Here is a 16,670-nt window from a genome sequence, read left to right as displayed (position 1 = left end):
TGCATCCCCACCCACGTCCAGCACCATGAAGCCATCCCTCTCCACCATGCACCCCCATCCCCACCATGCACCATCCATCCTTCTCCACCATGCACCCCCATCCCCAGCATCATCCATCCATCCCTCTCCACCATGCATCACCATCCATCCATCCCTCTCCACCATGCATCCCCATCCATGTCCAGCACCATCCATCCATCCCTCTCCACCATGCACCCCCATCCCCACCCAGCAACATCCATCCCCATCCACGTCCAGCACCATCCATGCCTCTCCACCATGCATCCCCATCTTCAACCTGCACCATCCATCCCTCTCCACAATGCATCTCCATCCCCACCCAGCACCATCCATCCATCCATTCCTCTGCACACGCATCCCCATTCACGCACGTCCAGCACCATCCATCCATCCATCCCTCCCCACAATGTATCCACGCCCAGCACCATCCATCCCTCTCCACCATGCATCCCTATCCATGCCCAGCACCATCCATACATCTCCACGATGCATCGCCATCTAGGTCCAGCATTAAAATAGTGTTAAAATAAAAGTGGGTGCACCAATGGACTCAGGGGAGTGCTAGTGGGCGGATACGGTGGGATGGCCAGTGGGCGGGCCCTGAGGAATGTTGGTGGTCAGGTCCTGGGGACCCAGGCCTAAGCTGTGTAAGAGGCCCAAAAATTTCTGATGGCTGCCCTGGTGACAGATATGAGAGCACATCTGTCCACAGACTCTGTGGACTGCCTGACATTTATAAAAATGAATCAGCCCTTGATTAGCAGCAGCTATCAAGCCCCTGATGCCAATGTCGTCGATAAAGTGTTTTCTGGATCTGGAATCTCTGAAAGACTGTCTAGGTTGCCTAGCTTTGTGGGTGTTGATTTAATCTGGAAGGAATTTTTGGTGTAGATTTCATGGGCACAATTAACCAACAATTATATCATTGCAATGTTTGACAGCGCGGTAATATCTTGTTTTTCGTCTTTACAAATGTCATTACTGCTGCAGCAGGTTCTATACATGGTACAGATTTACCACTTTACATGCAGACAAAGAGGACACCCCAGGCACTATATATTTTTATTTGTATTGTTATGTCTCATTTTTATGCTTTCACTTTAAGCATCAGTAAATCACTGCTCATTTAAAAACCAAAATTTTAGACCCCCATAAACACTGTATGTCCAATTACTTGCATATAAGCCTTCAAAATGGGCACTTTAGATTTTTCCAGTTCGGGTCCCATAGACTTCAATGGGGTTCGTTATCCAGTTCCGAACGTTTCAATGTTCGTAGGTTCTCCTGCGAACTGAACAGGGAGTGTATCAGCCCATCTCTACTCATTACTGTGTTGTTATTGGACACTCTGAGATGCTTCTCAGGAACTATGGCTCCCAGCATGTCTTGCAGGTGAATTTTTGTATTTTATTGGTAGATTTTTTATCACTATAGTGCAACAGAGAAGAAGAATTGATTAGGGGATGAAGATGACGGCTGTTCTCCTGTCTGCAGGTCAAGACATTTTCCTCTCACAAATGTACGGAAAGCTCCGGGTACAATGATCATCATTCCAAACTTTTGGGCTTTTCAGATGAGCGCAATCTTCTCCTCCTCCGAGACCATGACCGAACCAATTATCGGGCTGACCAGGGCTCCAGAACCTGCAGGAACCAAGGGAAATAAGTGATTGGGCCAAACCTTTTACTGACTAGAACCAATAGCAGAAACAAAGTAAGAAAAGATGGCCTACAGTGTAAAAGAGCTGATTAACCTCAAGAGAACCACCAAAAATAATGCCAAAAAGGTAGACAAGACACAGCTGACAAACAATGAGTATAGCTTATGATTTGGATACATAATATGGACTTTCTAGGCACATAAACTACACTATATTACCAAAAGTATTGGGACGTCTGCCTTTACACACACACATGAACTTTAATAGCATCCCAGTCTTAGTCCGTAAGGTTGAGTATTGAATTGGCCCACCATTTGCAGCTATAACAGCTTCAACTCTTCTGGGAAAGCTGTCCCCAAGGTTTAGGAGTGTGTCTATGGGAATGTTTGATCATTCTTCCAGAAACCCATCTCTTTAATCTTTAAAAATATCATAAAATCAGTACAATCATCGAGGTTCGTATACAATATGCACATAAAGTGTGGAATGCGGTGCATCCCCTGGAATTTATCTGCGTATAACTGCCTGATATCCAGCGACCCCTTTTTATGTAAAACTTTTTTGCAAATGATTCTTGACCAATATAATGGTAGTGCACTTTAAAGCCTGTATTTATTGGTGCATCTTCCTTTCCCAGTCTAGGTATTGCCCCTGCATCAATGACGGGACTGGTCTAGGTCTAACTGTTCCAGAGCTGGGCCCAGTTTTCCTCGCCCAGGAAAAGCCCATGAACTAGATATGCCTCTTTTTACCGAATGTAATAAGTGCTTTTGCACTTTTTCTACCAATGTTTAGCATTTTTTTGTAAGTGGTTGTATCATGTACAGTATATTTTTTCTTTACGTAAACGCACTATAAAACTCCCGGACAAGCGATTCCTTTTGTGAAACCTGTAGAGCACATATGTCAAACACAAGGCCCGGGGGTGGAATGCGGCCCACCAGGCCTTGTCTAGTGATGGACGAACTTCCGACGGGACGTTTCGCGAACGCGAAACGCGAACGGACACAAACGTTCGCGAAAACGACCGTTCGCCGCGGGCTCCATTGACTTCAATGGGAGGCGAATTTCGCAAACCTTTAGGTCGAATTTGCGGCCACGGGGTAATTATTAGGGGGTAGCACGTAGTCCCACCACCTGGACAATAGCATAATACATGTATGAGGTGAATTTGGGATCGATAACTACAAGCATTTTTTTTTTATTTGGGAAATTGTTCTGACAATTCAGGACTATGGAGCTAATGAAGGCAATGGAGGAGAGGGAAGGTCAGGGACCAGGGTAGGCAAACAAGAGGGTGCAGGAGATACAGAGCACTGACAGCAGCACCGTAATACAGAGCACTGACATCAGCACCGTGACATACAGCGCTGACAGCAGCTCCGTGACATACAGCGCTGACAGCAGCTCCGTGACATACAGCGCTGACAGCAGCTCCGTGACATACAGCGCTGACAGCAGCTCCGTGACATACAGCGCTGACAGCAGCTCCGTGACATACAGCGCTGACAGCAGCACCGTGACATACAGCGCTGACAGCAGCTCCGTGACATACAGCGCTGACAGCAGCTCCGTGACATACAGCGCTGACAGCAGCTCCGTGACATACAGCACTGACAGCAGCTCCGTGACATACAGCGCTGACAGCAGCTCCGTGACATACAGCGCTGACAGCAGCACCGTGACATACAGCGCTGACAGCAGCTCCGTGACATACAGCGCTGACAGCAGCTCCGTGACATACAGCGCTGACAGCAGCTCCGTGACATACAGCGCTGACAGCAGCTCCGTGACATACAGCGCTGACAGCAGCTCCGTGACATACAGCGCTGACAGCAGCTCCGTGACATACAGCGCTGACAGCAGCTCCGTGACATACAGCGCTGACAGCAGCTCCGTGACATACAGCGCTGACAGCAGCTCCGTGACATACAGCGCTGACAGCAGCTCCGTGACATACAGCGCTGACAGCAGCACCGTAAGCAGCCCCAGGAGGAAGTCAGCACAGCACAGGGATGGTGTGATCCCCTCATAATAAGAACCCCCAGGAGGAAGTCAGCACAGCACAGGGATGGTGGGAGCCCCTCATAATAAGAACACCCAGGAGGAAGTCAGCACAGCACAGGGATGGTGGGAACCCCTCATAATAAGCAGCCCCAGTAGAAATATGACACCGCTCAACCTCTTCAAAGAGGAGGGTAGGGGCATATAGTACGGTGTGCTTTTTTGGGTCAGGGAAGTGAGCCAAATGAATTAAGAAGGTCTGTGTGCTTGATTCCAAAAATTGTTTATAGACATATACATGGTCTACTGATCACATGTGTTGAATTCCTCCGAGATCCATGCCTCATTCATTTTTAGAAATGTGAGGTAGTTAACACTGTGGTGAGCTAGGCGAGTACGCTTATCGGTCACAATCCCCCCTGCTGCGCTGAACGTCCTTTCGGACAGGACACTGGATGAGGGGCAAGCCAACAGTTCGATTGCAAATTGGGCAAGCTCTGGCCAGAGGTCAAGCCTGCCCACCCAGTAGTCTAGGGGTTCATCACTCCTCAGAGCGTCCACATCGGCCGTTAACCCAATGTAGTCGGACACCTGACGGTCTAGGCGTTCCCTGATGCTGGATCCGGATGACACCTGTCGATGGGTCGGCTGAAAGAATGACCTCATATCCGAAGTCACCAACACATCTTCAAACCGGCCTCTTCTTGCAGGCGCTGTTGGATTGGTACCCGCAAATCCTTCTCTGGGAGTGGGAATTGCTCCTCTGCCAGCGCACGCAAAAGCAGAATGCAGCATTTCTCGAAGCAAGGCCTGGAAGTGCTGCATTCTGACAGCCCTCTGCGACGGCGGTAACATTTCCGCCATTTTGTGTTTGTACCGGGGGTCTAAGTACGTTGCCACCCAGTACTGGTCCTTGACCCTCATGCTTTTTATACGGGGGTCCCTATTAAAACACTGGAGCATGAAGGCCCCCATTTGCACTAAAGTGGAAGCGGTGTGGTGGCCTGGCTCCTGCTCATCATCCAGGATAATGTCGTCCTCTTCATTCTCCTCTCCCCATCCTCGCACAACAGGGATCCCAGAAAGGTTTAAAGCATGCTCTTCTTGCTCCTGCTCATCCGCCCCGGCACCATCCTCCTCTGACTCCTCATCAGACTCCTGTTGTTGACTTGTCTCAGATAGAGTAGCCCCCCCTGGGAATTCATCCAGCATTGCGACTTCCTCATCTTCCCGCTCCTGCTCCTCCACAGCCTGATCAATGACACGACGCAATGCACGCTCCAGAAAGAAGGCATAAGGTACCATGTCACTGATGGCGCCATGGCTGCGACTGACCAGTTTGGTGATCTCCTCAAATGGCCGCAGAAGTCTGCATGTGTCGCGCATGAGCAGCCACTGGCGCGGTGAAAAAAAACCCAGCTCCCCAGAACCGTTTCTTTCGCAGAGTTCATACAGGTAGACGTTAACTGCACGTTTCTGCTGGAGCAGCCTATCAAGCATATAGAAGGTTGAGTTCCATCGCGTCGGGCAATCGCAAATAAGACGTCTGACCGGCAGATGGTGTCGCCGCTGAATGTCAGCAAGGCGAGCCATGGCCGTGTAAGATCTTCTGAAATGGGCCGAGATTTTCCTTGCCTGCCGCAAGATGTCCTGGACCCCAGGGTATTTGACAAGGAATCGCTGCACGACCAAGTTTAAGACGTGTGCCATGCACGGCACGTGCGTGATTTTGCCCTGTTTCAATGCGCTAAGCAGATTGGCACCGTTGTCACACACCACTTTACCAACTGTCAAATTGAGCGGTGTTAGCCACTCATCTGCCTGTGAACGCAAAGCTGAAAGGAGTGCCGGGCCAGTGTGGCTCTTTGCTTCCAGGCACAACAGACGCAGCACGGCATGGCAACGTCTCACCTGGCATGTGGAATAGGTTCTGGGGAGCTTGGGCGGTGCAGTGGAAGAGACGCTAGCAGCGGAAAAGGAGGAGGCAGCTGAGGAGGAGAGGGAGGAGGATGGAGTAGGAGGAGGAGAAGAAGAGTCAGGCCTGCATGCAATCCGTGGCGGTAAAACCAAATCTACACGGGTGCCACGGGTTACATGCTTGACGGCCGTCAGAAGGTTCACCCAGTGGGCAGTAAAACTGATATACCTTCCCTGCCCGTGTTTGCTAGACCACGTGTCTGTGGTCAGATGTATCTTGGCACCGACACTGTGTGCCAGAGATACATTCACTTGCCGCTGAACATGGCCATATAGCTCTGGGATGCCCTTCTCTGAGAAATACTTCCTTCCTGGGACCTTCCATTGTGGTGTTCCAATGGCCACAAATTTGCGAAAGGCCTCCGAGTCCACCAGTTTATATGGCAGTAGTTGGCGGGCTATGAGTTCTGACAAGCCAGCCGCCAACCGTTGGGCAAGAGGGTTATCCGGCGTCATCATTTTTTTACGCTCAAACATTAGGCCCACGGAAGCCTGCCTTTTTGCAGAAAAATGTGAGCTTGGCGTGATGGAAGGTGGAGTGGAGGACAATTGTGAGGAGAGAGGAGAAGGAGAAGTAGAAGACGAGGCTGGACGGTGAGAGCCTGCAGTGTGGCTTTGTGTGTTCCGTTGCTCCCACTGGGCTCGGTGATGGCTGCTCATGTGCCTTCTTAAGGCGGTCGTCCCTAGGTGAGTATTGGGCTTACCGCGACTAACGCGTTGACTGCAAAGATTGCAGATGGCAACGCTATTGTCAGCAGCGGACACGTTAAAAAAAGCCCACACTGCGGAGCCATGTGCCGGTGTCCTGGGAGCGCCAGATGTGACCGTACATGGTCGATGACTCGCTCCTGATACATTTGCAGTCTGCTTTGTCCCTGCTGTGCAATGTAAGTCATTGCTGCTTCTCCTCCCTATCTGCTGGTCCATATCTCCCTCTGAACTCCCCTCCTCTTCCTCTCTTGTGGGCACCCACGTGACATCACTAGACACGTCATCATCAACGTCACCTTCCCCACCGCTATAAGTAGAGTAGGCAGCAACACCGGGGACCAACCTCCTCCTTGGGCTGATCTGGGTACTGGCGTCAGACTGCTGAGTAGCGCTTGTTGCTACCTCCTCTTCCTGATCCAATACCAAGAGTGGCTGCGCATCAGAAATGTCCTCTTGATATGGATCGGAAAATAATTCCAGTGACTCAAGCGGAAGGTATGTGGTGGTGGTGGTGGTGGTCGTGTTGTTGGTGGTAGTGTCTTTGGGGGTGCACATAGCAGAGAGTGAAGAAGAGGGTGCAGATCGAGAGGATGAGGAGGGTGCAGAAGAGTAAGGCTGAGCGAGCCACTCAACCAAGTCTGGTGCATCCTTTAAAGTAATTGAACGCACCTTCTGCAACTTCCCACTTTGGCTCAAGCCTGTTGCTCCTGCCCTACCCCTACCACCCCTGCGGAAGGGCCTGCCTCTTCCTCTGCATGTCATTTTTTAAATGACCCTGTGACAAAACTCTTAGTCCCTATACCGCTGAAGGACTGCTGCAGTATAGGTGAGCGGTCAGCAGTGGTGCACGTCAACCCTATCTATTGTGGACCTATAGCGGTCCTTACAGAACAGCAGACTGTACCGCACTCAAGCCTATGTACCGTAGCACCCTATACCAAGTTACCAGTCCTTATAAGAACTTTTGTGGACCAAGCAGGTTGTGTATTAGTGTTTAGCAGACTGTACGTCAGTCCCTATACCGCTGAAGGACTGCTGCAGTATAGGGCAGCGGTCAGCAGTGGTGCACGTCAACCCTATCTATTGTGGACCGATAGCGGTCCTTACAGAACAGCAGACTGTACCGCACTCAAGCCTATGTACCGTAGCACCCTATACCAAGTTACCAGTCCTTATAAGAACTTTTGTGGACCAAGCAGGTTGTGTATTAGTGTTTAGCAGACTGTACGTCAGTCCCTATACCGCTGAAGGACTGCTGCAGTATAGGGCAGCGGTCAGCAGTGGTGCACGTCAACCCTATCTATTGTGGACCGATAGCGGTCCTTACAGAACAGCAGACTGTACCGCACTCAAGCCTATGTACCGTAGCACCCTATACCAAGTTACCAGTCCTTATAAGAACTTTTGTGGAACAAGCAGGTTGTGTGTTAGTGATTAGCAGACTGTACGTCAGTCCCTATACCGCTGAAGGACTGCTGCAGTATAGGTGAGCGGTCAGCAGTGGTGCACGTCAACCCTATCTATTGTGGACCGATAGCGGTCCTTACAGAACAGCAGACTGTACCGCACTCAAGCCTATGTACCGTAGCACCCTATACCAAGTTACCAGTCCTTATAAGAACTTTTGTGGACCAAGCAGGTTGTGTATTAGTGTTTAGCAGACTGTACGTCAGTCCCTATACCGCTGAAGGACTGCTGCAGTATAGGGCAGCGGTCAGCAGTGGTGCACGTCAACCCTATCTATTGTGGACCGATAGCGGTCCTTACAGAACAGCAGACTGTACCGCACTCAAGCCTATGTACCGTAGCACCCTATACCAAGTTACCAGTCCTTATAAGAACTTTTGTGGACCAAGCAGGTTGTGTGTTAGTGTTTAGCAGACTGTACGTCAGTCCCTATACCGCTGAAGGACTGCTGCAGTATAGGGCAGCGGTCAGCAGTGGTGCACGTCAACCCTATCTATTGTGGACCGATAGCGGTCCTTACAGAACAGCAGACTGTACCGCACTCAAGCCTATGTACCGTAGCACCCTATACCAAGTTACCAGTCCTTATAAGAACTTTTGTGGAACAAGCAGGTTGTGTGTTAGTGATTAGCAGACTGTACGTCAGTCCCTATACCGCTGAAGGACTGCTGCAGTATAGGTGAGCGGTCAGCAGTGGTGCACGTCAACCCTATCTATTGTGGACCGATAGCGGTCCTTACAGAACAGCAGACTGTACCGCACTCAAGCCTATGTACCGTAGCACCCTATACCAAGTTACCAGTCCTTATAAGAACTTTTGTGGACCAAGCAGGTTGTGTATTAGTGTTTAGCAGACTGTACGTCAGTCCCTATACCGCTGAAGGACTGCTGCAGTATAGGGCAGCGGTCAGCAGTGGTGCACGTCAACCCTATCTATTGTGGACCGATAGCGGTCCTTACAGAACAGCAGACTGTACCGCACTCAAGCCTATGTACCGTAGCACCCTATACCAAGTTACCAGTCCTTATAAGAACTTTTGTGGACCAAGCAGGTTGTGTATTAGTGTTTAGCAGACTGTACGTCAGTCCCTATACCGCTGAAGGACTGCTGCAGTATAGGGCAGCGGTCAGCAGTGGTGCACGTCAACCCTATCTATTGTGGACCGATAGCGGTCCTTACAGAACAGCAGACTGTACCGCACTCAAGCCTATGTACCGTAGCACCCTATACCAAGTTACCAGTCCTTATAAGAACTTTTGTGGAACAAGCAGGTTGTGTGTTAGTGATTAGCAGACTGTACGTCAGTCCCTATACCGCTGAAGGACTGCTGCAGTATAGGGCAGCGGTCAGCAGTGGTGCACGTCAACCCTATCTATTGTGGACCGATAGCGGTCCTTACAGAACAGCAGACTGTACCGCACTCAAGCCTATGTACCGTAGCACCCTATACCAAGTTACCAGTCCTTATAAGAACTTTTGTGGAACAAGTGAGTTGTGAATGTTTAGCAGACTGCAGCAGAAGGGCAGCAGTCAAGTATAATATCCTTTCTATATTTGGAAGAAAGAATATTATACATGTACAAGCCTATTACTGTACCACTGATACCAGTCCTGAAAAGAACCTTTGTGGAACTAATAATAACAGCAAGTCTTTAAAATTACCCTCACTGCCTGACAACACTGCTTCCTTCCTGTCCCTATACAAATTGGCAAAAAAAGAGAACGATTAGTGGTTACTGGAACAGCTCTTTTGTGGACCTTGATAGTAACAGCTAATGATGATGATGATGATGATGATGATGAAAGACTAATCTGGCTGTCCCTGTAGCATACACCGTCCTTTCCCTTTCTCTAAACTAACAAAAGACACTCAGGCTGCTGCAAGAATCAGCAGCACAGCAAACCTATCAACACCTAACACCTATACCAGTCCTGAAAAGAACTTTTGTGTACCAAATAGCTAGTGGTTTATCTCTCCCTACTCCACACAGGAACCTGTCCCTATCTTAACAGAAGAAAGAATGTAAAATGGCCACCGGATCGGGTGTATTTATAGGTTAGGGGGAATGTACAAGTGTCCATGTGCTGTCATGTCTCAATTGGCTGTCCTGTATCACATGATAAACGTGTCACCAAAGGTTAAAGTTCTTGTATACATTAAACACGTAAGTCCGCCGCGGCGAACGACGGAAAAAGGCGTTCGAACGTGCGGACCGCGAATGTCGGAAATTCGCCGCGAAACGACCGCCGGGCGAACCGTTCGGCCATCACTAGCCTTGTCATGTGGCCCTCTAAAAAGAGGGGAGTGGTGTTGCGCTCCTTAAAATATATTTTTCTTATAATAAGTTTCCAAAATATTGCCAAAATATTTAACTGTGTTTCAAACTAACATTTATCAAGGTCATACATCAGTAAAGTGCATAGGTGTAAATTAATTAATAACCTGAATTGATTGGCATATATATTAAAATAGGACATAGTAGTTTTTTCATTGTGCAAAAAAGAAATAAACAATATCTATCAAACATGTGCAATACTGCAAATAATATAATAATTTATAATATAAAGTGTAGCTCCAAGTGATTCTACAACTGTGCAATATGTATAAAAAAGTGAATAGTTCATACAGTGACTGGTTTGAGCATAAAAGTTAAAAAATAAAATAAATGAATAACGTATAATAAAGATATTTTAAACAATTTGACTATAACAAGTATTTAGTGCAATATTGGACGTTGTTCCTTAGTCCAATGTGCAATATTAGTGCAAATGTGCAAAGTGTTTCACTGGAACACTGTGTGCAGCTGTCTTGACGTTAAGGTGATACTGTGCCTTTAAGTGCAAAAAAGATAAGATAGATCTTCAGTGTCACTGACACCTGTGGTTAAAATGAATAATTACCTTACTGCTGTAAGGTAAACAGCATGTAGCAGAATAATTATAAGAGGAGGGGGTCCCTTCAGCTCAATCCTTTCCTAGGCATTCATCCACTATAAAGTGGAGCCGGGGGGGGGGGGGGGGGGGGAGGAGGAGGAGGGAGGGATGATCCTTTTCTTCCTCTCTTTCCACTGGGCGTTTTAGATGTCTTGGGTCATTCAGATCATAAGGTTCTCAATGTGTATTAGAAAAGATAAAAGAGGCCCACCATGGTGTAGTATTTTTAAACGAGAGTATAAAGTTTTATTTATATAGGTCATAAAACACTCACATTTTGTAGGATCAATAAAGTGATGTAAAAACGAGTGCCGAGCTCGTGTCTGAGCGTCTGTTCCGGTATCTGATTAGCCTCGGGTCTCCTACGCGTTACGTCACCACACGTGACTTCGACTGGGAGTGACGTAACGCGTAGGAGACCCGAGGCTAACCTTACAACATGTTACCCTCTAAGCCCTTGTACACACGGTCGGATATTCCGACGGAATGTGTCCGATCGGACCGTTTTGTCGGACATTCCGACTGTGTGTGGTCTCCATCGGACCGTTTCTGACGGAGTATCCGACGGACCAAGTTTTCCAACTTGTTGGTAAAATTTTACGACAAAATGCTCCGATCAGACATACTCCGACAGGGGCGGACTGACCATTGGGCCACTCGGGCACTACCGAGGGCCCCGTGCCACTAGGGGGCCCCATCAGGGTTGCCACCCTCAGTAAAACCAGGGAAAGTATGTAAAAATCTGTGGTTTTTTTCATCTGTCCCTGAAATGTCCCTTACCAACATCCTTTTGGTCTAAAAATCCTTAGATTATAGCTACCCCACCTCTCCAGTACCTTCTCAGCCAATAAAAACATGTCTGTGTATTCTGTGTGATTTGTATACTGTGTGCGTGTGTGTGTTTGTGTATACTGTGTGGCCCCATAATGTCTGATTGCCCGGGGGCCCCATAATCTCCTATTGCCCGGGGGCCCCATAATCTCCTATTGCCCGGGGGCCCCATGAGTTGTCAGTCCGCCCCTGTACTCCGATCATGTGTAGAGAATTCCGAACGGACAAAGTGCCACGCATGCTCAGATAAAATTCCTACATCAAAGCTATTGGCTACTAGCCTGAACGTAGTCCCGTCATAACGAAATTACATCATCACGTTCTGAACGATCGGATTTTCCGACAACTTTGTCCGACCGTGTGTATGCAACAATTTCGGACAAAATCCGTCGGACAAAATCCGACGGATTTAGTTGTTGGAATGTCCGACCCGTGTGTACAAGGGCTTACCCAGTTTTGCAGTCAGAATGTGTCAACTCCATTCCACCACCTCCGGCTCTCACCCTCCACTCCCACTCCCTGCTCCCCACTGTCACTTGTAAATGTAGAAGACTTCTGTGTTTACAAGGGACAGCTATGCTCTCAGCGGCTCCCGGGAACTCACAGATCACTGCACAACTGTGATAGCTGGCTCTCAATATTTTATTGGGGGGTAGAGAGGGCAACAAACAAACCTGCCCCCTCACTCGCACAACCGCCACGCAATAGGCAGACGGGAAGGCGGTGATCAGTCCAACCTTACCTTAGGAGGCTGCCGAACAGGTGTTGCTTCTCCTCCCGGCCAAACCGGAAGTGGGTCCTGAGACCTGATTGGCCTGGAGTCCTAAGCCCTTGTACACACGGTCGGAGATTCTGACTACCAAATCCGTCGGAGTAATTCCAACAGATTCATTCCGGAAGAGGTCCGGAAGTGATGCTGCATACACACGGTCGGACTAAGTTGTCGGAAAATCCGATTGTACATAACGTGGTGACGTTATTTCGTTAGACGGGACTACGTTCAGGCTAGTAGCCAATAGCTTTGGTCTAGGAATTTGATCTGAGCATGCGTGGCACTTTGTCCGTTGGAGTAGGCTACACATGATCGGAGTATGTCCGATAGGAGCATTTTGTTGGAAAACTTGGTCCATCAGATATTCTGCCGGAAACAGTCCAATGCATACCACACACAGTCGGAATATCCGAAAAAACGGTCCAATAGGACACATTCCGTCGGAATCTCTGACCGTGTGTACAAGGGCTTAGACTCTCAGGATCCACTTCCTGATTGGCCAGGAGGAGAAGCAGGAAGACATTAGTGAATATTAATTCCCTAATGTCACGCAACTGGGTGGGCTCAGGGCGCAGTGCTCTGCGTCCCAAGCCCACCCTTTTTAAACCAATTAGAGCCTCAGGCTCTCATCATGTGCTTAAAAAAAAATAAAAAATAAAATGATATCCATGTGTCTGGTGCTCCGCATGTAGATTAGGGGCCGGGCGCTTGGATTAGGGAGTGGGGCACCTGCGCCCTTAATGGAGTAGCTGCCACTGCTGCACTCACTCACGGCCAGGAAAGATCTCTAGAATCTGAGAGAGAACAATCTCCCTGCAAGGCAGAGCCACCTACACAGGGCACTACTAGAGAAAGGCCAGATAGGAGAGAAAAATTTAAAAAAATGAGGTAACTTTGGGAGGGTTGGGTTGGGCACTATGTACAGAACACCCCTAAACCCTGAATTCTGTACACTGCACACCCCTGAACTCTGCATTCTGTATGTAGGTGCACCACTGAACACTGCACTCTGTATGTAGGCGCACCCCTGAACCCTGCACTCTGTATGTTGGAGCACCCCTGAACACTGCACTCTGTATGTAGGCGCACCCCTGAACCTTGCACTCTGTACGTTGGTGCACTCCTGAACACTGCACTCTGTATGTAGGCACACCCCTGAACCTTTCACTCTGTACGTTGGTGCACTCCTGAACACTGCACTCTGTATGTAGGCGCACCCCTGAACCTTGCACTCTGTACGTTGGTGCACTCCTGAACACTGCACTCTGTATGTAGGCGCACCCCTGAACCTTGCACTCTGTACGTTGGTGCACTCCTGAACACTGCACTCTGTATGTAGGCACACCCCTGAACCTTGCACTCTGTACGTTGGTGCACCCCTGAACCCTGCACTCTGTACGTTGGCGCACCCCTGAACACTGCACTCTCTATGTAGACGCACCCCTGAACTTTGCACTCTGTACGTTGGTGCACTCCTAAACACTGCACTCTGTATGTAGGCACACCCCTGAACCTTGCACTCTGTACGTTGGTGCACTCCTGAACACTGCACTCTGTATGTAGGCACACCCCTGAACCTTGCACTCTGTACGTTGATGCACTCGTGAACACTGCACTCTGTATGTAGGCGCACCCCTGAACCTTGCACTCTGTACGTTGATGCACTCGTGAACACTGCACTCTGTATGTAGGCGCACCCCTGAACCTTGCACTCTGTACGTTAATGCACCCCTGAACACTGCACTCTGTATGTAGACTTGCCCCTGAACCATGAACTCTGTACATAGGCACACCTCTGAACCATGTACTCTGTATGTAGGCACACCCCTGGATCCTGCACCCTGTACGTAGGCACACCCCAGAACCTTGAACTCTGTACGTAGGCACACCCCTGAACCATGCACTCTGTATGTAGGCACACCCCTGAACCATGCACTCTGTACGTAGGCTCGCCCCTGAACCCTGCACTCGGTACAACCTTTGAGGGTAACTATACTGCTGATGTGGCCCGAGATTAAATTGAGTTTGACACCCCTGATGTAGAGCATACACCATGTGGCTAAGGTGACACTTACATTGGCTTATGTTGTACAGCATCCATACAGCCCCTTATTATATCGGATTCCAAGGGATGTACCGCATTCCAGACTATGTGCATATTTTTTAAGAACTTAAATGATTGCACTGATTTTATGATATTGTTAATGAATAAAGAGTATTGTTTTATTTTACAAATTGTGTTATAGTTTATGTGTTTAGAAAGTCCATATTATATATCCAAATCATATGCTATACTGATTTCTGGGACGTGGCACTTATCATTACCAGTTGAGTCCATGGTGCCACCAGGTGGATACTTCCCAAACATTCTGACAAACAGCGAGAGCATTCAGTTCATAGAACATAGTCAGAGGGAATATAATAACTGGTGGGGGAGGGTCAGAGTCTTACTTTGGAGTAGCATCATAAGAAGTCCCGTCCACCCATTTCCAGGATCCATCCACATCTGTGAGACCGATCCACGTGGTCCGATATTGAGAAAATTCATAAAGGAAAGTCTTTAAAAAGACAAAAAAATACATAATGATACAGTGTTTAGGTTTTACCTCTATATTATAACTCTAATATATACCGCACTTAGACATTCACACCAGTCTCTGTACCAGAGGAGCTTACGCTCCAATGTCCCCTCCCCCACAGTCACACGCTATTATTATTATACATTTATATAGCTCTGACATATACGGCAGTGCTGTACAGAGAACAAAGAGCCAATTACAACATTCTGCAGACACGCACATGCCGAGAGCATCTAAATCTAAAAAAAATAATACTTCTTTGCGATATGGTCCAACCTTTTGCTAACCATGGTACATGCCTTCCGAGATCAGCCCCTGTCCCCAGATCTGCAGGAAACCCTCCCACCATGGACACCCAAGGGTCAGTTGTGGGAAGGAGATACAGGCAGATCATATAAAGTTCCTGGAATTCTCACATTTTCTTCCTGGCCATTAATGACCACCAAATGAGCCTTCTTCGTCTCGCAGTCTTTTTTCGCACTTTCCCACGAATGCGCAATCTGGGAAAAATAGTAGCAGTTGAAGGTATAGTGTTTCCAGCCCACCTCACACATTGGATCAGTGGAGCCTGAGGAAAGGAGAAGAGAGACAACTGTATAGATATTGGGCAATGAAATTGACAGCAACACATAGCTCAACCTAGAAAGCGCAAAGACTCTGAAAGATGAGGCAAACAGAGACCTGTGTGCAATCAGGAGACCGCTATTTTACCTTACATCAAGTCTGTTTTCTAATATCTGACAGTGCCATCACCAAGATACTCCTTTAGAGCAGTGAAGTAAGGGACCCTGTCACCTACAGTACCTAGATTGATCAAAGCTGAACCACAACCCAACAGCACCCCATCCAAGTAACATGCCCAGAAACCCATCAGCACCCCATCCACCCAACATTCCCAGAAACCCATCAGCACCCCATCCACCTAACATTCCCAGCAATCTATAAGCAACCAATCCATCCAATACTCCCAACAACCCTTCAGCACCCCATCCACCAAACATTCCCAGCAACCCATCAGCACCCCATCCACCTAACATTCCCAGCAATCTATAAGCAACCAATCCATCCAATACTCCCAACAACCCTTCAGCACCCCATCTACCCAACATTCCCAGCAACCCATCAGCACCCCATCCACCAAACATTTCCAGAAACCTATCAGTATCCAATCCATCCAATACTCCCAACAACCCATCAACACCCCATCCACCAAACATTCCCAGCAACCCATCAGCAACCCATCAGCACCCCATCCACCTAACATTCCCAGCAATCTATCAGTATCCAATCCATCCAATACTCCCAACAACCCATCAGCACCCCATCCACTTAACATTCCCAGAAACCCATCAGCACCCCATCCACCTAACATTCCCAGCAATCTATCAGCAACCAATCCATCCAATACTCCCAACAACCCATCAGCACCCCATCCACCAAACATTCCCAGCAACCTATCAGTATCCAATCCATCCAATACTCCCAACAACCCATCAACATCCCATCCACCAAACATTCCCAGCAACCCATCAGCACCCCATCCACCTAACATTCCCAGAAACCCATCAGCACCCCATCCACCTAACATTCCCAGAAACCCATCAGCACCCCATCCACCTAACATTCCCAGAAACCCATCAGCACCCCATCCACCAAACATTCCAAGAAACCCATCAGCATCCAATCCACCTAACATTCTCAGAAACCCATCAG

At 48.4% G+C, this 16,670-nt stretch overlaps 1 protein-coding gene across 2 annotated transcripts in view; it reads right to left on the bottom strand.

Annotated features, from left to right (window-relative positions):
• Positions 1-1,228: 1,228 nt before the first annotated feature.
• LOC143986532 (C-type lectin domain family 4 member K-like) overlaps positions 1,229-16,670 on the bottom strand; it is a 52,156-nt gene continuing 36,714 nt past the window's right edge. For both annotated transcript variants that reach the window (XM_077484891.1, XM_077484892.1), the window contains 3 exons: positions 15,374-15,525; positions 14,830-14,936; positions 1,229-1,664 (listed from right to left, as the gene is read on the bottom strand). In XM_077484891.1, the coding sequence (XP_077341017.1) occupies positions 1,517-1,664; positions 14,830-14,936; positions 15,374-15,525 (407 nt within the window). In that variant the 3' untranslated portion in view covers positions 1,229-1,516. The remainder of the gene's footprint in view (positions 1,665-14,829; positions 14,937-15,373; positions 15,526-16,670) is intronic.

Source organism: Lithobates pipiens, unplaced genomic scaffold (assembly GCF_037356315.1).
Source record: "Lithobates pipiens isolate NorthernLeopardFrog02 unplaced genomic scaffold, aLitPip1_a1.2 Scaffold_167, whole genome shotgun sequence".
In the NCBI taxonomy this organism is placed as follows: domain Eukaryota; kingdom Metazoa; phylum Chordata; class Amphibia; order Anura; family Ranidae; genus Lithobates; species Lithobates pipiens.
The sequence above is the reverse complement of the archived record's forward strand: the minus strand, read 5'-3'. Positions and strand labels throughout refer to the sequence as shown.